Source organism: Lynx rufus, unplaced genomic scaffold (assembly GCF_022079265.1).
Source record: "Lynx rufus isolate CCGP_SWC_20201006 ecotype Redwood Valley unplaced genomic scaffold, mLynRuf1.p SCAF_5, whole genome shotgun sequence".
NCBI lineage: Eukaryota > Metazoa > Chordata > Mammalia > Carnivora > Felidae > Lynx > Lynx rufus.
This window is the reverse complement of record NW_025814867.1, coordinates 83,339,911-83,361,042: the sequence shown is the minus strand read 5'-3', so window position 1 is coordinate 83,361,042 and position 21,132 is coordinate 83,339,911. Positions and strand designations below refer to the sequence as shown.

General features: G+C 41.8%; 1 protein-coding gene across 1 annotated transcript in view; it reads left to right on the top strand.

Annotated features, from left to right (window-relative positions):
* The window catches only part of MB21D2 (Mab-21 domain containing 2), a 112,608-nt gene extending 92,674 nt beyond the window's left edge, over positions 1–19,934 (top strand). The window contains exon 2 of the mRNA XM_047099977.1: positions 18,530–19,934. Within this exon, the coding sequence (XP_046955933.1) occupies positions 18,530–19,794 (1,265 nt within the window). The 3' untranslated portion in view covers positions 19,795–19,934. The remainder of the gene's footprint in view (positions 1–18,529) is intronic.
* Positions 19,935–21,132: the final 1,198 nt, after the last annotated feature.

The following is a 21,132-nucleotide window of genomic DNA, read 5'->3' as shown; positions in this document are numbered from 1 at the left end:
GAATCTGTTTGGTATCCATGATTTCACTACATTTTGCTCGTTTATCAGTCATCTGAGAACATAAAGGATGGTATTAAGCTGAAACTGACCATAAAAATTAGTACATCTTTCTTTTTCTCTTTCTGCCATTTCCCTCCCACCCACTTTTCCCTTCCTCCGTCATCCAGGTGCATTGTGGTAACTTTTGACTAAAAGTGTTTTCTGTTCCTGGGGCACCTGGGTAGCTCAGTCGCTTAAGCGTCTGACTCTTGATTTCAGCCGAAGTCAGGATCTCATGGTTCGTGAGTTGGAGCCCTGTGCCGGGCTTTGTCCTGACAGCACAGATCCTGCTTGGGATTCTGTCTTTCTCCCTTTCTCTCTGCCCCTCCCCTGCTCATTCCCTCCCTCTCTCTTTCTCTCCCTTTCTCAAAATAAATAAACTTTTTAAAAAGTGTTTTCTGCTCCTTAGAAAGCTGGCAGAGCATGAGCTTTCATATATCCAGCCCATGTTACTTGACACTTACAAAGCTTAGGGAAACTAAAAAGAACAAGGAGGGAGGAAGATGGTTGAATAGATAGACAAATACTGTTACATGACTTAAAAAAAAAAAAGTCACATGCCCAAATAGTAAGACCAGTGTTACTAACTGACTTAGAGAAGTGTGAACAGAATGCTATTTAAAAGGAAAATTACATTTTCTCAACATCTGCAAATTTCTAGAAACCGTGTTGGGAGTTTTAGGTAACTTTTTCCTTCAAGCCTCATAATAGCTTGTGAAAGAGGTATTATCCTCATTTTTTTTTTTTTAATGAGGAAACTAAAGTTTCAGAAAGTCAAGCAACTCATCCAAATGTCAATGTAGCTAATAAATCACGAAGCAAGTGTTCACATTCAAGCTTTTCTATATCCTAAATTCATAATCTCTTTGTCACATCATGCACATTATCTCTTCGGCATCTTTCTTTTCCATATGCCTTTCTCATCCCAAAGGTATAGAATTCTGTCAGTGGCTGGATGACATCCCATCCTTATGACAGGATTGCTGCAAACAGCATGTGGGCATCTTGGATTCATCAGAGAGTCCATACTGTTTCTCAAACCCAAATCCATTTATGACTAACTTTGAAAGCATATCTATAAAATCAGGTATGAATTAAAAAATATGTATCCTATCTATACAGTCGTTAGGACTTTTTCTTCATATTTTTCCTTTTTTTTTTTTTTGAAGCCAGTCTAACACTGGTGGAAAAAAAAAAGAGGGAGGGAGGGAGAGAAGAAGAAGAAGGAGAAGGAGAAGGAGGGAGAGGAGGAAAAGGAGGAGGAGGAGGGGGAAGTAGGGAGGGAGGAGGGAGGAAGGAAGGAAAGAAAGAAGGAAAGAAAGAAGGAAGGAAGGAAGGGGAAAAGAGAAGAAAGAAAATTAGGAATGCCTGACCTCTAGTGGAAACACTAAAAACTTCCCATGGTTCTGCTGGAAGGCTTCTCTTCAAACCTCCTCCTCTCCATGTTTAAAATGGAATTCTGGAATTTCTCATCTGAAAGCTTCTCTCATGAGAAGACTGGGGTCTGTGTGCAAAGGTAATTTTTGTCATTGCCTTAAAAATGGGGCTTCTGCATCTCAAATTCACACCGCACTTGGGTGTGAGTCTTTTAATGACCTTTCTCAGGCAAGCACCATCTTTTAAAAATATTCTTGCCCTTTGGTCTTTTCCCCACTTAACTGTAAATCCTAACCTGACTGGGTTTTTGGAAGTGACACTGTATAAATATGAGTGTCTGTGGTTAATCCATTGTGTCTAAATTTGCCTTCGGGACAGTTGATAGCTCTGGAAAGTGAACGCTTCTATTCACACTGTGTAATCTTTGGTTTCAGGGACTAAGCTGTAATTGTGCCCATCACCGCAGGCTTCTTGCCTGGCTGCCAAGCCAGCCCTACAGCCTATACTCACTGACCCACATATGTGCTCCCGAGTGAGGAGTGGAGTGTGCCAAGAGCCCTCAAGCATTCTCGGTTGATTACACAATTGCTTTGTCTAAGTTGAAGATTGAAGTAGAGGACAAAAATCAGCCACTATCTGATGGGTGGAAAGAGAGAGAGGGTGTGAAAAAAAAATACTGGAAGAAATCTAACAACAACAACAACAACAAAACCCAGATCTTTTTCATTCAGAGCAGAATGAACAAGTGGGAGGGCGCCAATGTTAATGAGTCCCTCAGTCATAAGGAGTGAGAGATGTCCTATCTTTCCTGAATCTCAAATGCTGTCATGTTTCCAAAAGTTGCATCAAGGTTGTGTCTTTCTTGATTTGAAGAACAGGTAGTCTCTGCTCTAAAAGATTTTAGAGAATTATAGGTGCGGTGAACCCCTTCCTCTACCTTGACAGCTTTGCCTTTCTTGAATACATGCAATTAAACTGTCTGCTTTAAAATTGAGGGAGGGAATAGACAGTCTCAATTTTTGAAGGCATTTCAACATTGCTAGTTTAAAACATGTATGTGTCCCTGGAGATGACGCTTCAGTCATGAGTGGGGCCTCAGGGACCCATAGTTTCCACAGACTCCTGGTTAGAGACCCACATACGGAATGGAAAGAGCCCTGGACTGAGGACCAGGACTTTAAATTCATTTTTAGCACCTGTGCCAGGTGTGGTGCTGTGTCACCTTTGCCTTTTGGGCCTCAGCAACCTGATCTGACAACTATGACAGCTGGAGTATTTAACCTGGAAGGTCAGTTCTGGCTCCAGTCATCTATGACTCATTCATTCATTCTATGTGTGGAATACATACATACGAATTAAACTTTGTCCCTGGGAGTCCAAGAGTTCCTGAACTGGCAACTGATTCAACAATCATCTTTACCACTATAAAGTTAAAAAAAAAAAAAAAAAAAAACTCTTATTTCTCCTCTAATAGCCACCATGTTAGTTCACAATTCTAGCTAGAATATTGAATTGCCCTATGTTAGTTCACAACTCCTAGCTGTTCAACCCCTTTTCAACCCCACACTACGGAGTCTTGCTCCCTTTTTTGATGGTTGGAGGACAAGTAGAAGTAGGGGAAAAAGCCATCTCTCAAAATACCACTTTCCCACTTCATCATTAAGAGATTCACTTCTTGACTTCCTCTTTGACTTTCCCTTCTTTATTGTGTGGGTGTGGATTTAAAAACTCTGCAACAATTTGACCCTCTTTCAAATGATCTTCCCGTGCTTTTAAACTGCAAATTTCAACCTCCGCACCGGGCTTTGACTGGTTGTTTTTTTAAGTCTGACTTCTTTTGATGTGAACATTTTCAAGCTCAAACAATAAAGTATGTTTCTACCCAGATACTGAAAGTAATTATCAGGTAGACAGTCGTGGCTCTGAAGTAGAGTCCGCTCTTTGTCACGCTGTCAGTACTTATATTCTGTTTTCTTGGAAATACTTATTTGATCCCCTCATCCTTCCTTAAATTATAGGTATGGGTGTAGTTGTACCAATCCAGACTTTGATGTGGAACATTCTGGCCTTTTATAATGGGAAAACTTTTAAGACTTCTTAACTGAGTTATTTTTTGAGATAGCAGATTTTTGGGACGTTACTACTTTGTTGTTTGGAAATCTGATTGAGGGTGTTAGTATTTGACATAAGATTTATTTAAATGAAGATGAAGACAATATAGGCAAGGGGTCATCATCATTAATTAATATGCCACAGTAATGAGGCATATGGAAAACTGATTAATAACTGTTGACTGGACACTTGAAGGCAAGTTATCTCCTAGGAATGCTGTATGTCTCTTTTGCTGGCATACAGAAAGAAAGAGGGGCATCGCGTCAGTAGCCCACCCAGGTCAGGCATTACTGAGACCTCTAGGTTTATCATCTATAGATTGCCCCTAGCAGAACAGGCTTTGCCTCTCCAGCCCTTTCTCCACCTTTCTGCCCACCCTGCAACAAATCAGTTAGGAACCTGGTAAGGAATCCAAATGACACAGTTTTCCTTTCTTCAAAATAATTGAATGTGGTCAGACTAGTTTTTAATCCAATTTAGGCCAAACAACCATGTAGGTATTTTGTGCACTTGTATTGGCCAGTCTTTGCAGCTGGCAAAAGCCTCAGTTCCCATATCTGTGCAATGAGAGTTCTAATGCTCTTCACATAAATGACTGATGGCCATTCTCAGGGAACGGCAGAACACACATTCGTACAGAGCATACAGTGTAAATCAATATGTGTTTTACTTTTATTGATTGAATCCAGGTTAAAAAATCAATTTCCTTTTTATTAATAACCTTGGCTCCCAAAATCTTTTGGTGTATTTACTTATTTGTAGTCAGAATCAAACAGTTTCCAGAGAGAGTGGTATCTTAACCTTATAACATCAAGGACTATTTCCTCCGCCTTCTCGATACCCGTTATTCCTGTCACTTGAAGCTTTATTTATGATTTTTTTTTTCACTGTAGCAAATCGGAGCTGAAACTCTGTGCCTTGCAACAAGGTCTTCTAATATACTTTGAGAATCAATTGTCAATCACATCGCCTGCCCAGACAAAGCATCTTTTAGTCTTGGCTCAACCTAGATAGAGCCTGTGAGCTCTTGAATTACCAACAGATTTCCTCCGGGAAACCAGAAGGCGAAGTTCAGAGTCACTGGGTGGTACCTTGAATTACCACTGCCCACGGGAGGGTTGCTTGTAATATAGCCTTATCAAATCTTACCGCTTTGCTAAGCCTCTGCTTCCCCAAAGCTTTCATTTTAGGATTCTTTGATTATGGTTCCCAGCTATAAATGCTAGGTAAATGAATGGGGTGTGGGTGCCATCTCCTGGCAGTGATTGGAAACTGCTTAGTAAGACAGAATCCATTTACCTGCAGGGTCTGTTCTTGCACATTAAAGGAAAAACGCACCATTTATCATTAAAACACACACACACACACACACACACACACACACACACACAGGTATTAGACTTTGATCTTAGATCACACTGTAATTACATAGTAGCTTTTCTTCTAATCTCTGGCTATGATTGTGGGCTAGAAATTGGTGCTTTGGAAAATATCCTAGAGTTAAATTATTCTTGGAGAGTGCGAGATGCCTTTGTGTAGTTACCGTATAGTTAGTTTAGGGTCAGCTCATTAACAGGGTCATAGCTTCTCCTTTCCTTCTCTTCTGTAGATGGAGTGTGATTCCTTTGCTTATAGATATAGTGGCTCTGGAGTTCTTCATTGGGTCTGGAAATGACAGTGTCAAATTGACACTATCTGTGTAAGTTTATCTATCACCCTGGCAATTCATCCTGGAAGATGCTCATAAACTCTTATCTTTACGCTATACCATCTATTTATTCATTCAACTGACATCTGTTGAACTTTTGTCGTGTTAGGTTAGGGGATACACATATCATCCGACAAAGGGACACTTGACAGGTCAACAAATAACTGATAATTGGCCTAAGCACTACGCTAAAGAAAGTATGGGCAAAGGTCACCTAATGGAGTGATTAAATACATCATTCACAATTTTTTCCATATATTTTAGAGGAACAGAGGCAGAATAATCCCAGGTGGAAGCTGAAAGAGAAATGTGATTTTGGCTTTTGAATTTGGTTTGACCTTTTACATATTAATAAGGCGGGTGCACTTGAACAAGCTCCATTCTGAAGGTTGGTTCCTGCAGTAAACTGGGAAGCTGGCTTTTTCTCCTCAAACCTACTCCCTATTGTTTTCTTTGTAATTTGAGGAAGAAATGCCAATTTCAAAGTAATATATAAGTTTTCATCTCTCCAAAGTTTTCTAGAATTGGAAGAGGTTTTAGAATATCCTTTGGAAAATGAGAATTGGAATATCAGCAAAGGAATAAATTAATAGGCAAGGTGCTAACTGTAAATGAACCAGAAAACAAGCTTGCTGAGCGAAGAAAGATGATGAACTCTTTCTAGGAGTTATGCTCAGATGTAGTTTTATAAGCCACGTATACTAGATCTATACCTTGATCGTGGGAAAGAACAAGTAATTCATTATCATTGGATTGTGCTTCTGGTCTCATGGCCATTTATAAATCTGACATGTTATAATTTTACCCAGAATTATTAGAGATGTGCCTGTCTAGTATTGCTACACACACACACACAAACACACACACACACACACACACACACACACACTCGTGTGTGCACATGCCCATGCACGTGCAGTCCCCAAAACAAGAACTACCTTGGTGTGGTACTAAGAAGCAGGAGTAAGGGAGTAGAGCAATTGAAACAGAGAAGAGAGAAAAGCCAGTGAAGTGTTATTGAGCTAATGAGCACATTAATCTTGTGAGACCCTCTCGGAAGTTGTATAGAACCCATTTCAGAATTGTCCTAGTAGGATCTGGGGAAGCTGGGGCATTGGTTCACCGATTCCTGCCCCCATTGGTTGAGGATTGCCACCAGTGGTGTCCATTGTTGTGCATTGCACCCCCTGTACTTCCTGGTAGTGCCAGAGCAGAGACGGCCCCCAGACAAAGGAGCAGACTCATTGGCCTTGAGAAGGGAGACTGCTGGCTTGCAGGACACTGCCTACCTCAGCTGCAAGAACATGGCAGGGCATCAACATCATCTCCTACACACATACACATGAGTGTACACACACACACACACACACACACACGCACCACCTACTTGTATATTCATACATATTAGAAAAAAAATAAAATAAGGTGAAGTCAATAACAATAATAAGGATTCATTATACTATTATCTCTACTCTTGTTTACGTTTGAAATTTTCCAGAGTAAACTAATTTTAAAACAAGCTCATTGCTAGCCAATGATGATTTTAAAATCCTCTAGAGGAGCCGTCTTTATTTACATTGGGATCATTTTGAGGTAATGTAGCAACTCTAAGTGTGTAGTGTAGACTACAGCTATAAAGTCCAGTTTTAATCAATAGTCTCATACTTTCTTAGGCTGCTGGGTCACAGGAAGGATAGCTCTTCACATAGGCTCATGGATACCAGTTGGTTTCTTGGTTTTGTTTTTGTTTGGGCAGGGGGTGGGGGGGTGGGGTGGGGGAGTCTGTATTTAGAGAAGACACAGGATTCTTCATGTTTCTTTCCCCATGGTTTTCAGTGTGTCTGAGCTTAGGTTTTCAGTGAAGAAATGTTGCCACAGTAGATACTATGTCCACAGAGGAAAGATTTTGCTGCTTCAGAACTCGGAACTGAGCTTATGGCTCTGTGGTTACGATTTCCTTTGGTAATGACATTCTCAGCCACCCCCAGTCTGTCTCCCCACCTTAGTAGTAGAAATTTAGGGGATTTGACTTTAAAATTAAGGCTTCGCTCTTAGACTGAACTACGTAAATTAGACTATGCGTCTAAATAGATGTGAACATTCTCAAGAGTGTGTCGTGGGGTCCTAAAAGAATGCCAAGGGTGTTGTTGTGATTAAGACAACTTGTGGAATGTTCTCTGAAAATTGTCTGAGAATTAAGTATCCAACACATACACGTGCCTGCATACATAGTTATGTGTCACAACTATTTTACTCATATTCTTCATTCCTTAGGGATGCCTAAAATCAGCTGTTCATCTGTTTTAGAAATCATTTCATTCCAAAATAGAATTTGTTTTATTTTTACATGGGGAAATAAGCTTCCACTATTTCCTAGAATGTTGTATATGGCAATTTCAAAGGCTTGAAGATATGAAGTTGTTTATTCTCTTAGAAGAAACTTTTTAATGCTGGAAAGCAGCATGGGAGAGTGTGAAATCAATTTGAATTTGGATCTCGGCTCAGCTGTTGTGACTATGAACAATTTACTTGACTGATATTCATTGGGATTTCCTCACCTATAAAATGAGGGCAGTCTTACGTTCTTGAAAATGCCAAGAGCTTTGGATAAGGTAACAGTAAAACATTCCGCCTGTGCCTTGATGCACAGTACAGCCAATAAACGTGCCCTTCTCAGCCTTTGGCATGAGATGTGCGTAGCTTGAAAGTGTGCTGTGGAAAGTCAGCCCTCCTTTTGCTGTTATGTGTGTTACTGCTAGTACTGTGCTCTCTCTCTCCTTTTAAAACTGGCAGAGTTACAGATGTGACCGCAGCTGGGCTGCAGATTAAAAATGAAGATGGGTAAACCTGATGAGAGAGCAGCATCCAGCATTTGAGTCTGGTGTACCCTTGGGTTTCTTACTGCTACTGTTTCTGGGCCCCCCATGGGATGGCCAGAGGTGGCTTTAGGAGTCTACGGTGTAGTTGTCTGTCTTCAGTAGTAGGTTTTTGTCATGAGCGGCCACCTCGGGAGACATCTAGACTCAGACTCCATCGCATATTTGTCTTTTTAGTCTGCCGCAGCACCTCCAAAGATTACGATTGATCATCTCTTGGGACAGGAAATGCCCTCTCTCGACTGGCAGCATTGTTAGAAAATTCTACCTGATACAAGACAGGTCTTTCACTGACAGATCAGGCAGAATATTTCTCTCTATGCCTTCTACTTACTGGAATCCTATAGGTAAAGCCCATTTCTTTACCGGGGTGACTCATCAAATATTTAAAGGTGGATCTCATGGCCTTCTTGAATTTTCTATTCTCCAGGCTAAATGATACACACTCCACTTCCTCTTCTGTGTTTTCGCTAGGACCTTTATTCATTTCCTTCAGTATTATTATCTCAGCTTATAATTACATGTTCATTAGTGTATGATTATTTGATTAGTGTGAGAGCTGTTCATGCTCCTTTTCAAATATTTCTGTCTCTCTACCTTCTCAGCTGGAGGTAGAATTGTACTTTCTTCCCGGGGGTTGGGTGAGACCATGTGACTGGTTTGGTTTTGGCCAGTGATTTATGAATGAGAATGACATCTGTCACTTCCAGGCCAGAGCATTTAACTGCTGAAGAGATCCTCCAGGGCTTTCTTTTCCTGCAGTGAGTAACTGTGAAGTTCTAAATGAGGGTTGCTCTAGCTGCCTGGGTCCTGGTTTAAGAAAAGAAGAGCCTCCAGCCAACCCCTCATGGTCATACAGCCTGAATGAAAACAAGACTTTGTTGTTTTAAGTTACTGAGACTTTAGCTTTGTTACTCAGCATAACTGCATCTGTCCTGACTGACACAATTATATGTGGCTTTCTCACTAAATGATAAGTGTTATGTACTGGGGCTGTGTGTTTCTCTTCACCTTTGTATCTTCGGCACCTAGCACAGTACTGGCTGAGAGGAGCCACTAATACTATGTGTTGCATGCATGAACAAATTAAACCTGAGTTTTGAATTCCGTCCATTTCTGCAAGTTCCTGAATGTAGCTTACTATATTATTTCTCTTCTAAAATGTAGACAACCCCATTCCCCAATCAAACCCAGCTTTCCAGTTTCAGAGAAGATAAGTGGTTGCACAGACATCCCCAAATGCCTTTCAATGCAAACCACACTTATCTGAGTCTCAGGCAGAGGCTAATGGGGTACAGCTGACTTAGATCTAAACGCCTCCATCACAAACTTCTCGCTTCTTCTGAAGATCCAGAGAAAGGTGGTCTGGTCATCACTGATATATGTTGGTGTCCACAGGTAGCCATTTAATACCATATTGGCAGTATTCTTGCTTTCCACTTGCTGTTGTTTTTTCATCTTTCAGGAATGAGCCTTCTAAAGTGAACATGCCTTGTAAAACTGACAATATGTAGCTTTCATGGCCTGTTGTGGCTATGGGAAGCTTCTAGGTGGAGCTAATAAGATGCCCCTTTGAATCTTGCCAAGAAGTTCTAATTGGCAAAAGCCATGACTTTTTAAACTGTCCTAAGAACTAAAAAGAAAAAAAAAGAAAGGGCAAGACTTATGAGATGAGGAAAATATATTGATAATGTGTACTGTATGCATGTTCTCAGATCTCTGTCTTTATTGGCTGCCGAGTAGGTACCAGACCACATGCTAAGTTATTTGGTGTGCCTGTTCTCATTTTATCCCTGTGACCACCAACTAAATTTTAGTTGTCATTCCCTAACTTCATTCCCCAACAGATGCCCAGAGTGGTTAATTATGTTGTTCATGGGTGAATCAGACTTGATTTCAGGCCTAACTCATGCTCATTGTGTTCAGAATAGCATAGTAGACTGTGACAAAGAAACTGATTTAAAAATTACGCTTTTTTTTCCATTATGACTTTTGCCTTTTTTTTTTTTTTCAAGTAGGCTTTATGCCTAGCACAGAGCCCAACATGGGGCTTGAACTCATGACCCTGAGATCAAGACCTGAGCTGAGATCAAGAATCGGATGCTTAACTGGCTGAGCCACCCGGAGCCCCTTTCACTCTGACTTTTGAATTATTAGTCAATGATCTTACAGATATATGCTGGCAGTATTTCGTATTATGTTGTGTAGCAAATCCCATGATCCTTGGGATGTGTTACTGGGGTACTGGCATTGACTGACACAATGGTACACTCAACAAGCAGTTGCCTTCTGATCCCAGGATCTGTATTAGCCACTGTAGTAATAAAACCTGACTGCAGGAGCTTATGGACGATCGGCTGTGACAATTTGCTGAGCTTCTTTGCCAATTACTGTGTCAAATGCTTTATATTGTTATCTTATTTAGGGGGAAAAATAAGCCGTGAGTACAGCCCGCTATTCAATAGGCATAGAAAGTGCTAATGTAAGAACTCAGACCAAGGCCCTCCATAGGGGTGTACAGGTATTTATAATGCAGGGCATTTGTTCAAAAGGAACAAGGAAGGGCTGGAATCAGGTCTTCCCTCTGCTTGCCCAGCTGGGTGCCATCCCACACGATGGCCTTCAGCAGAGGAGGCACCCGTGGGCCAGCAGCAGTCTGAGCACAGCTAAGGGAGAGAATACTCTATCCATCTCCCTTCACCTAATATGTTTTATATGCCTTGCATGTGCTAAAGGCCTTAGACAGGCTTAGTTAAATCTTCAGAACAACTCTATGGAATAGGTGGTGTTTGCTATTCCAGTTTTACAGGTAGTGGAGAAAGGGAAGAACATATGGGGAAAATTAATGAAATATCTACTATGTGCTTAGACATTTCATATCGACCCTGTAAGTGTGGTTATGTGGTTGGTTGGTTTTTTTTAAATAGATGAGGAATTGGAAACATAAAGAGGTTAAATAACTTGTCTGAGTTATTTAAGTAGTAAATGGCAAACCCACAGTTAAACCCAAGGCTATCTTAGTCCAGTGCTCTTGCATACATATTTGTATCAAAACAAGGGAAGATCAGGGGAGACTCCTTTGAAGAGGCATCTTTTGAATCAGTCCTATTACCATATATAGTTAGTTTTTACCATACATGGGTTAATCAGTTTTTTAAAAGATTTAAATAAGATTACATGCACTTGTCTCAGAAATTATGCCAAGTAAAACAGACTCTTTGCATTATGGAATATATTGTTACAACCATTAATATTAATGACCACTCAGCAGATTATTGAAAAGCTGGGAGGTTCCAATCGTGTCTTACTTCTCTATTTCCTGTGTCTTATAGTCTATTTATTTTGGAATAGTAATAGCTTCTTGCAAGATTCTTCCTTATGATAAATTCTATTTATGATTAGATCTGTGATAGGTATCTTATATTAGATCTATCTATGGTAAGATTCTATTCTTCCTTATGATAAATGTGGATGCTCAGACATGTTCTGCTGCTTGCCCAAGGCCACACTACAGCTTTGACCAATGAAAGCTCAAAGTTGACACTTTACCTTCAGACCCCCTGCTACTTTCCTTTCAAGCATTCTGCATTTATGTCAAGTTCAGTTGTTGTCATAAGGAAAACAGTATATATATGCCATTCTGACCTTTGCAACAACTGGAAATAAGACAATGCTGTTAATCTGTCACCTGGGCTGTGTGATCTTGAATGAGTTATTTCTCCTTTCTGAACCTCCTCTGTAAGGTGAGAGACTCCATGATTTCTTGCCACGAATGAAGAAAATCTTCCCCAAACTGGTATCATTAAAACTCCTGCAGATTGGTGCCTTTCTTGGAATAAGGTGGCCAGCCTACTTCTCAGAATGTTTCTCAGAATGTCAAGTAAGCCTGACAAAAACATTTATTTCTTTGAAGTGTAAATCAATTTTTTATAGGAAGGTTTTATTATGTATTAACAACCAGTAGACGGTTCCCCAAGGAGATGTATCAGAATCACAGAAGCATTTTGTCAACATCGTTATATTCTGTATCTTTCCTACTATTAACTGTCACTGACTGTCATGAGGCACTGTTATTGGTGTGTCACATGAGTTTGGGTAGAAAAGATAACACTTTTTTAGAAATGAATATTATTGAAATGCTCAGGTCTTTTTTTAATTTACGTAGAAATCTTTTGTATGCATAGTCAAAGATACAGAGAGAGACAAAGCTGATCTAATTCTGTAGCTTTAATAATAAGACATAATTGGGGCACCTGGATGGCTCGGTCGGTTGAGCATCCGATCCTTGATTTCGGCTCAGGTCATGATCTCACAGTTCATGAGATCAAGCCCTGCTTCAGGCTCTGTGCTGACAGCACAGGGAGCCTGCTTGGGATTTTCTCTCCCTCTCTCTGCCCCTCCCCCATTCTCACTGTCGCTCTCGCTGTCAAAATAACTAAATAAACTTCAAAAAATTATTATAAAAATAAGACATAAACATTTGACCTCTTTGACATATCTTTCTCCCTTCAACATGGGTAACAGCTTTGTTTTGTTTTTTATGGAATCTGCACAAATACCTTATCTACTTAGCATTTATTAAATTACCTCCTTGAGCCCCACCCCCCCGTATCTACTGGAGTGACACTGTGAAGCTGGAAACCATACCCAGTTCCTGTGTTCTGGTGTTAACAATCTGGCAGCGTATGCTTGAGCGATGATGGCTTGGAGTATGAAGTCACTGGAGTGTGATCAAGTTTCATTCACGAGAATATGAGGGAGCCAGGGACAGAGTCCCATTTTCACTTGACATTCTATGGAGGATCAGCAAAGGACTAAGTGGATGACATGGAAGTCATTCCTTAAACTTGAGGCCCCAGTTTAACAGAACCCAAGTCCATCTGTCTAGTGCATAGCAAAACCAATCACTGAGACACTGAGTGTGCAGTAAGGAAAGGGTTTCTTCAAGAGGCAGCCAAAGAGGTGGAGGCGGGGCAAGCCTTAAATCTACCTACCCAAGGGAGAGGGTCCAGGATTGCTAAAGACAAGTGGAAAAGGGTCCGGATAAAGGGGAGAGAAGCTACTGAGGAGTGTTATTTTCCTTTCCTTGTTCTCAAAGAGGAGGCCAGGGGTCCTGACTGGTTTGGATGGCTTTTTGATGAAATCTTGAGTCTCTGCAAAACAACTGAATTAACACTTGGTTATCACTGGGTGTCAGGCAAGAATATTATGCCATAGAAACAGGGTAGCAGACAGCATGCCTGAGAACTAGCAGATTTGGGTAAAAGAGTTGCAGCCTGGCTTAGCTGCCCTGTTAACTCTTTAGTTACCAGTTACACCAGTAATTAAGGTCTTCTTAAGTAGAAACTACGGAATAAAGCAAAATCAAGGAATCAATTACAGGAAGGGAGGCTGGGTGGCAGTTATAATTTGTGTTTTTAAGAGCAAACATGTGCCAATGCTTCCATGAAAAACGGGAGACCGACCCAAGGGAATACGCTCTCTCTCTCCTGCTGACATGCTCAGCGTTCTGTGTGTATCTTCGTTTTATTCTCACTCTTGGTTTTGGATAATTCGCTAATAGCTAAACAGCCAGTCACTTGATCTCACCCTCCTGTAATTACACAGAAATCTTTGGATCAATTCAAAGAAGCACTTGTCAGAACTGGTGTCCGTGGCCAAAGTATAGGGTTGAATTTTTTTTTCTCCTCTGCCTTTTTCCCTCCAGCCCCTGGCTGTATTTCAGTTGCATGGCAACCCATCTACCATGATAGCTGATGTCAGCTCATTTTCTTTCTTTTTTTTTTTTTTTTAACGTTTATTTATTTTTGGGACAGAGAGAGACAGAGCATGAACGGGGGAGGGGCAGAGAGAGAGGGAGACACAGAATCGGAAACAGGCTCCAGGCTCTGAGCCATCAGCCCAGAGCCTGACGCGGGGCTCGAACTCACGGACCGAGAGATCGTGACCTGGCTGAAGTCGGACGCTTAACCGACTGCGCCACCCAGGCGCCCTAACTCATTTTCATTTCAACTTGGCCTAGGAAAGTTTTCAAGGAGGGCATCTGAGTTTGTAGAATGCTGGGGCAGGCTCCAGTCTGTGTTACCAAATCAGTGGTAGGTAACACTGCATACTAATTGGCTCAGGCAGGTAAATGTAAATGTAGGTGCCACAGGGGATTAGCTTCTGGAACAACTGGCCTTGGGGACTGTATTTCTAACTTTTAGGAGCTTAGCAAATGAACCTCAGCAATGTTTTCTCTGCTGCTAAAGTTCTCTCTGCCCTTTAAAAGAGTTAAGTGTCCAAAATTAACCTAACTCCTGAAAACAGAATTTAGACAAATAGTTTTATGTCTCCTGAAAGGAGGGGCAGCATTTTAACTGGTGCATAAGCCACACTGGGGAGGAAAGACCATTTTATTACTGGCAGGAATGTTTTAGTGTATATGCCAGCAAGTGGCAACGTATTGAAACTTCTTTAATCCAGTAGAGGGCAGAAGTGAATTTTAGCTTTTTCTTTCTTTCTTTTTTAAGTTTTATTTATTTATTTTGAGAGAGACAGAGATAGTGTAAGTGGGGAAGGGGCAGAGAGAGAATGGGAGAAAGAGAACCCCAAGCAGGCTCCATGCTGCCTGCACGGAGCCCAATGCGGTGCTTGAACTCAGGAAACCATGAGATCGTGACCTGAGCCAAAATCAAGAGTCGGACACTTAACCTATTGAGCCACCCAGGTGCCCCAATTTAGCTTTTTCTTACCTGGCACATTTGCAAACAAATTATACTCAGCCTGTTAATGCACAACTTATTCTGGTTGTCTAGACAGGTCCTTGGTAGTATGCTCAAAGCCAGCTTCATCCTGTTTAGGACAGAAAACAATGTATAGAGTTTTGAGTCATTTATGCCTAAGAGGGAACAGTGATGTGGCATCCAAATTATAATACCACTTCTAATTTGTTCAGCTCTTATTTATTAATTATAATATTTCAACATATCTCCTACAGGTACTTATGGCACTCCACATGCTACAATTTAAAAATATTTGAAATAATGGCAAATTATTTCATTATCAAATATCCCTCTTTGAAAGCAACTGCCTACCTGTGAGCCCATAAAATAGTGAAAATGATTCTCCCAACCTGTTCTAGATTCTGAGAAGCAAATCTTACCTGTTTATCCTGTAGCTAAAACTTGAGGTGGTGACATTTGTTACATTATAAAGATGAGGTTAATACTGAAACATGGTTAACAATTGAGAAATGAATCTTTCTTTGTCTTGGTGTTAATGGTAACTTTTAATCCTTGGTTACTAAACTTGGTTTTTGAAAATGGCTTTTAAAAGGAACATAGGGGCACCTGTGTGTCTCAGTCAGTTAAGCCTCTGAGTCTTGATTTCTATTTCTGCTCAGGTCATGATCTCACGGTTGGTGAGCAGACTCTGTGCTGACATCGCAGAGCCTGCTTGGAATTCTCTCTTCCTCTCTCTCTCCCTCTCCCTCTCCCTCTCCCTCTCCCTCTCCCTCTCCCTCTCCCTCTCCCTCTCCCTCTCCCTCTCCCTCTCCCTCTCCCTCTCCCTCTCCCCCTCTCTTCCTCTCCCCCCTCCCTCTCCCTCTCCCTCTCTCTCTCTCTCTGCCCGCCCCACTCGCCTGCACATGTGCACACCCACACTCTCTCTCAAAATAAATAAATAAACATTAAAAAAATAAAAGGAAAAGGAAGATAAATTTTCCATGCTGACATTGTAGCAAAGGCTGCTTTTGCTTGGTTGGTATGTAATGTCTTACATTGGGTTACTTAGGAACCAGTCCCTGGAATGGAGTTAGGATATTTATTAAGAAACACCCCTGGGATCAGCCACCATGGAAGGGAGGGACCCTAAGGAGGATCAGGCAGAGGGAGAAGTCAGGTGTCTTTGAAGACCACAGTGTCTGCCTTAGCTGACCCCCCACCTCCACCCCCGGGAACTCTGGATTTGAATGGTTTTTCAGAGTATCCTGAACCGGGGCATTCCCAGATTGATATGTATCCCCATCCTCCCCCCAAGTCCAGGACATGACTTTGGTTGAGCTGGCTCTTGGCAGCCAGTCCTTAAGGGACAGCACTGACAGCAGGAGTGTGAGAAACAGCCTCCAGTCAGGTATACTGGATTCTTTCTGACCAATTATGGATTTTTTAAAAACAAAAGTGGTAGCTTGCTATATTCCTATTTATATGTACAGAAATGGCACTAAATGAGAGTTTTTCATGGTTAATGTGGTTTGGAAAATAGGATCTTAAAGAACAGAAGAGAGCACATTTTTATTTCATTTGAGTATTAAATTCTGAAATAAAACGGTAGCGTAAGCATGTATACAAGGCTTATCTATTTGCATTTGGATTGTCTTATTAATAATAGGCCATGTTGATTCAAAGTAATTGCAGTGAATAATGGAATTGTAGTTTGTGATAGTTCTTTGCGATCTTTGGAGAAAATTTGTTACCTATGTCACAGAGAGTGATGCTGGCAGGAAGGGCATGGTTGTATGTGGATGGGACAGTCATTTACATTTAGTCTTTATTTAAACAATTCATCCCATTAATGGGTTCAGTCCCTTTAATTCTATCTTTTTGTTCCTTTGTCATTTAGTCATACCTTCAGTTCCATTCCCACTGGGTACAGAGCCCAATGCCTGCCTACCACATAGTGGAGACCTAGTCCTCTCTCTCAAAGAGCTCACGTTAGCATCCAAAAATCACGTTTTTTTATATCACCACACAATTGTACTAGAAAAGCATACCATTTGGGAAGATATTAAACTCATGATGCAAGACATGAGTTTTCTAAAATTTAGTGTGTGTGTGGGTTTTGTTTTTTGAAAACCCTGGGTTTTTTTCATTGGTAATAAATATTTCAGTTGTTATGTGTGTCTTTGTGAAGACAAGCTAACTTGGTTCATTTTTTAATGAAAATGCCTATCAGATACCCACGTCTGAATGCCCGTAGTTTATCGTGGTTTTTTAAAGTAAAAATGGTCTTCCACAAACAAAGCAGCTGACTTAGCCCACAGCTCTAGCATGAACCCTCTTCTTGAGGACAGCTTTTGTATTTCAGTGTGAGGCAGAAGTGCATTCTGGTTGCTTCCCATTTTGTCACACAGCATTAGAGAGGCAGCCCCAGGTGGCCCCAGTTGGTTAAGCGTCTGACTCTTGATTTCTGCTCAGGTCAGGATCCATGCTGTGTTGGGCTCTGTGCTGACAGTGTGGAACCTGCTTAGGATTCTCTCTCTCTCTCTCTCTCTCTCTGCCCCTGCCCCCTTCTTTCTCTCTCTCAAAACAAATAAATAAACATTAAAAAAATTAAAAAAAGAAAGGTGATTCAAGAGTTGGGATTTAATAAAGTTAACCCATTTCATTTTTCTTTTCCATTAGGGATTTTCTGGAGTGAAACTGAATTTTTTAAATAATTTTTTAATTCATTTTTCATTAAAAAAACTTTTTTTAATGTTTATTTTTGAGAGGGAGATAGAGTGCAAGTGGGGGAGGGCAGAGAGAGAGAGAGGGAGACACAGAATCTGAAGCAGGTTCCAGGCTCTGAGCTGTCAGCACAGAGCTGGACGTGAGGCTCAAAGTCACGAACTGGGACATCATGACTTGAGCTGAAGTTGGACGCTCAACCGACTGAGCCACCCAGGCGCCCTTGAATTTTTTTTTTTTTAATGCTAGTACAGTAAAGAGTCCAAGGACTGCCAGTGTGGTTTAGTGCCACTGTCTTCACGAATGCCTACCAGTTTGTCCCTCCACTTACTTCATACCATCAAGCGTCAGTTCAGGTGTCAACACGGTGAAAAAAGACAAATGATGTGTTAGTGTTATTGTGGAAAGAGCTATGACCTCACCACCCCCTGAAAGTGTCCGCATTCAGTCTCCACAGCCCACGCTGAGAATCACTGGCACAGAGGGATGTTTACGCAGGGCAAACCTAGGGGTGAGGAGGCTGTTTTGGCAAGAGACAAAAGAGCCTGGCTTTGTATGATGACAGCAAAGATGGGGAACAGGGAAGGAATGAGAAATGTTGCAGAGGTTATATAGACAAAATTTGGCTGTAGAAGCCAATGAAGATTAAAGCTTACTGAGGTTTTCAGTCTGGATGATCTAGTGGATGGCTATGCTACTGACCATGGTGATGACGGGGGGAAGGAAGGCCCCTGTTTATGATTGAAAAAGTTACTGCTCTTGCCACAAGAGAAAAGCCTACTGTAATTCTCCCACTCAGTAAAGGATGTATTCTCGCATGTATGAGAAAAAAGAAAATACTGCTGGCTGGGTCCGTGTGGCAGCCTGAGATCTGAATTTGCACCGGAAGCGAATAGTGGGTGTTGGAAACTCAGCACGTTCTACATTGATGCCAAAGAGTCTGGTATCTGTGCTTCCTGTAATAGTGTTTTCTCTTTCTGCTTTTCTAGGAATGGTGCAAAAGCTGGACCAAAAACTTCCAGTGGCCAATGAGTACCTGTTGCTCTCCGGGGGAGTCCGGGAAGGCGTGGTGGACCTGGACTTAGATGAGCTGAATGTCTATGCCCGGGGGACAGACTACGACATGGACTTCACTCTTCTGGTGCCAGCCCTTAAGCTGCATGACCGTAATCAGCCTGTGACACTCGACATGCGCCACTCAGCCTTGTGCCACTCTTGGCTGAGCCTCCGGCTCTTTGATGAGGGGACAATCAGTAAGTGGAAAGACTGCTGCACCATCGTGGATCACATCAACGGTGCCACCAACTACTTCTTCTCCCCAACCAAAGTGGCCGACTGGTTCTATGACTCCATCAGCATTGTCCTCTCGGAGATCCAGAAGAAACCCCAGCGAGGAATGCCAAAGGTGGAAAAGGTAGAGAAGAACGGGACCATCATCTCCATCATTCTGGGAGTGGGGAGCAGTCGCATGTTGTATGATATCGTCCCTGTGGTATCTTTCAAGGGCTGGCCTGCAGTGGCCCAGAGCTGGCTCATGGAGAACCACTTTTGGGATGGGAAGATCACTGAGGAAGAGGTCATCAGTGGGTTTTACTTGGTGCCTGCTTGCTCATACAAGGGTAAGAAGGACAATGAATGGCGGCTGTCCTTTGCCAGGAGCGAGGTACAGCTGAAGAAGTGCATCTCTAGTAGCCTCATGCAGGCCTACCAGGCCTGCAAAGCCATCATCATTAAACTCCTGTCCCGGCCCAAGGCTATCAGCCCCTATCACCTGCGGAGCATGATGCTCTGGGCCTGTGACAGACTTCCTGCCAACTACTTGGCCCAAGAAGACTATGCAGCGCACTTTTTGCTGGGCCTCATCGATGACCTACAACACTGTCTAGTCAACAAGATGTGCCCCAATTATTTCATCCCTCAGTGCAACATGCTGGAGCACCTGTCAGAGGAGACCGTCATGCTCCATGCGCGGAAGCTCTCCTCCGTCCGCTCGGACCCGGCGGAGCACTTGCGCACGGCCATCGAGCACGTCAAGGCGGCCAACCGGCTGACGCTGGAGCTCCAGAGGCGGGGCAGCACCACCAGCATCCCCTCCCCGCAGTCCGACGGAGGGGACCCCAACCAGCCTGATGACCGTTTGGCCAAAAAACTGCAACAGCTAGTGACTGAGAACCCGGGGAAATCCATCTCTGTCTTTATCAACCCTGATGATGTCACAAGGCCCCATTTCAGAATTGATGATAAATTTTTCTGAGCGTTTTGCTGCCTCCCCCCTCCCCCACCCCTTTTTCTGGTTCTCAAACGCTCATCATGTGTAGTGTGGTTTGTGATGCTGACTTTCCGTTTTTTACATATCCAGCCTAGATTGGATCTGTTAAGAACACATTTTAAGTTTCCTGGTTCTGCAGGACGGTGCAGGCTCTGAAACAGTATATTACTATTTCATATTCTGCCTCTGATTTTGTTGTTTATTTTTTGTAGTTATTGTCACATTGGTTTTTGGTTTTGGTTTTTTTAAGGAGAACTTGAGCCATAGACGAAAATGCCCATGAATTCTCTTGCTTTTTTACTGTTTCATGCTTTGTGCAAATTTGTTAATGAGGATAGGGCAACAGATCTCTTTCTGACACTTCAGGATTCTGTTGTGGGTTTTTTTGTGGGTTTTTTTTTGTCTTTTTATTTAATTTTTTTTTAATGAGCTTTCATCACTACAGATATTTGAGAATCATCTGAACCTGGAAACTACCTGGTATGTTAGCTGGGTTTATTCCCTTTGACCAGTGACGGGAGTAGTTTCCCCCTTTTCACCAAACAATGTAGACTTTGAAAGTGATAATGCTACCAGTTGTGTTTTGAAGCAACTTCATTGAATGTAATTGTCCTCAGATCAGAACTTTGGATGGTTTGGAGGGTGTGTTTGACAACTTTCCAAACAGAATTAAGGTTTCCAAATGGTAGTTTTAGCGTGTGTAATTATTTGAAGCCTTATTTAAATCCTATTAAAGAACATACCATTATAATTGTTATTTGCACTAATGAAATCTTGGCCATTGTCAGAGTTCCAGTGTGTGTGTTTCAATAGACATTGACATCCACTGTTGAAATGCTATCATTTTTTTTTTCATCTAACCCATTTCTCTCGATCAATAGAATGATTCTTTGCATTTGTTTCGTTCTCCTTTAATTGTGGGGTCCTGTTTTTCCCTCTTTGATATTCCTGGTTCCTGTCTTACGGAGAGAAGTTTGTAAAGCTTTACACCTGCTAAGTGACCATCCGAAGCTGGGGAAAATATACTTGATAGAGTAGGTGTCTTTGTATGTACTGCTTTTGGGGTTATAGAGGTAAGCTTTTATGTAAAGTCTCTTTGCTTCTACTGGGAGTTGTGGGGAAAACTGGCAGAAAGAATTTATAATCCCTGAATAGAAGACACCATGCCTGTTCAAAAGCAGGTTTTCTATAGAGCAGGAACGAGGACATATCTGTGGGTGGTAGCTTTGTGTGGAGGTGTCTTATCTTCATGAATGAAATCACTTGCCAGGTTTAGATACCACAAGTCACTGGCTCCCTGTTTTGGTATGGACTTATGGCAAA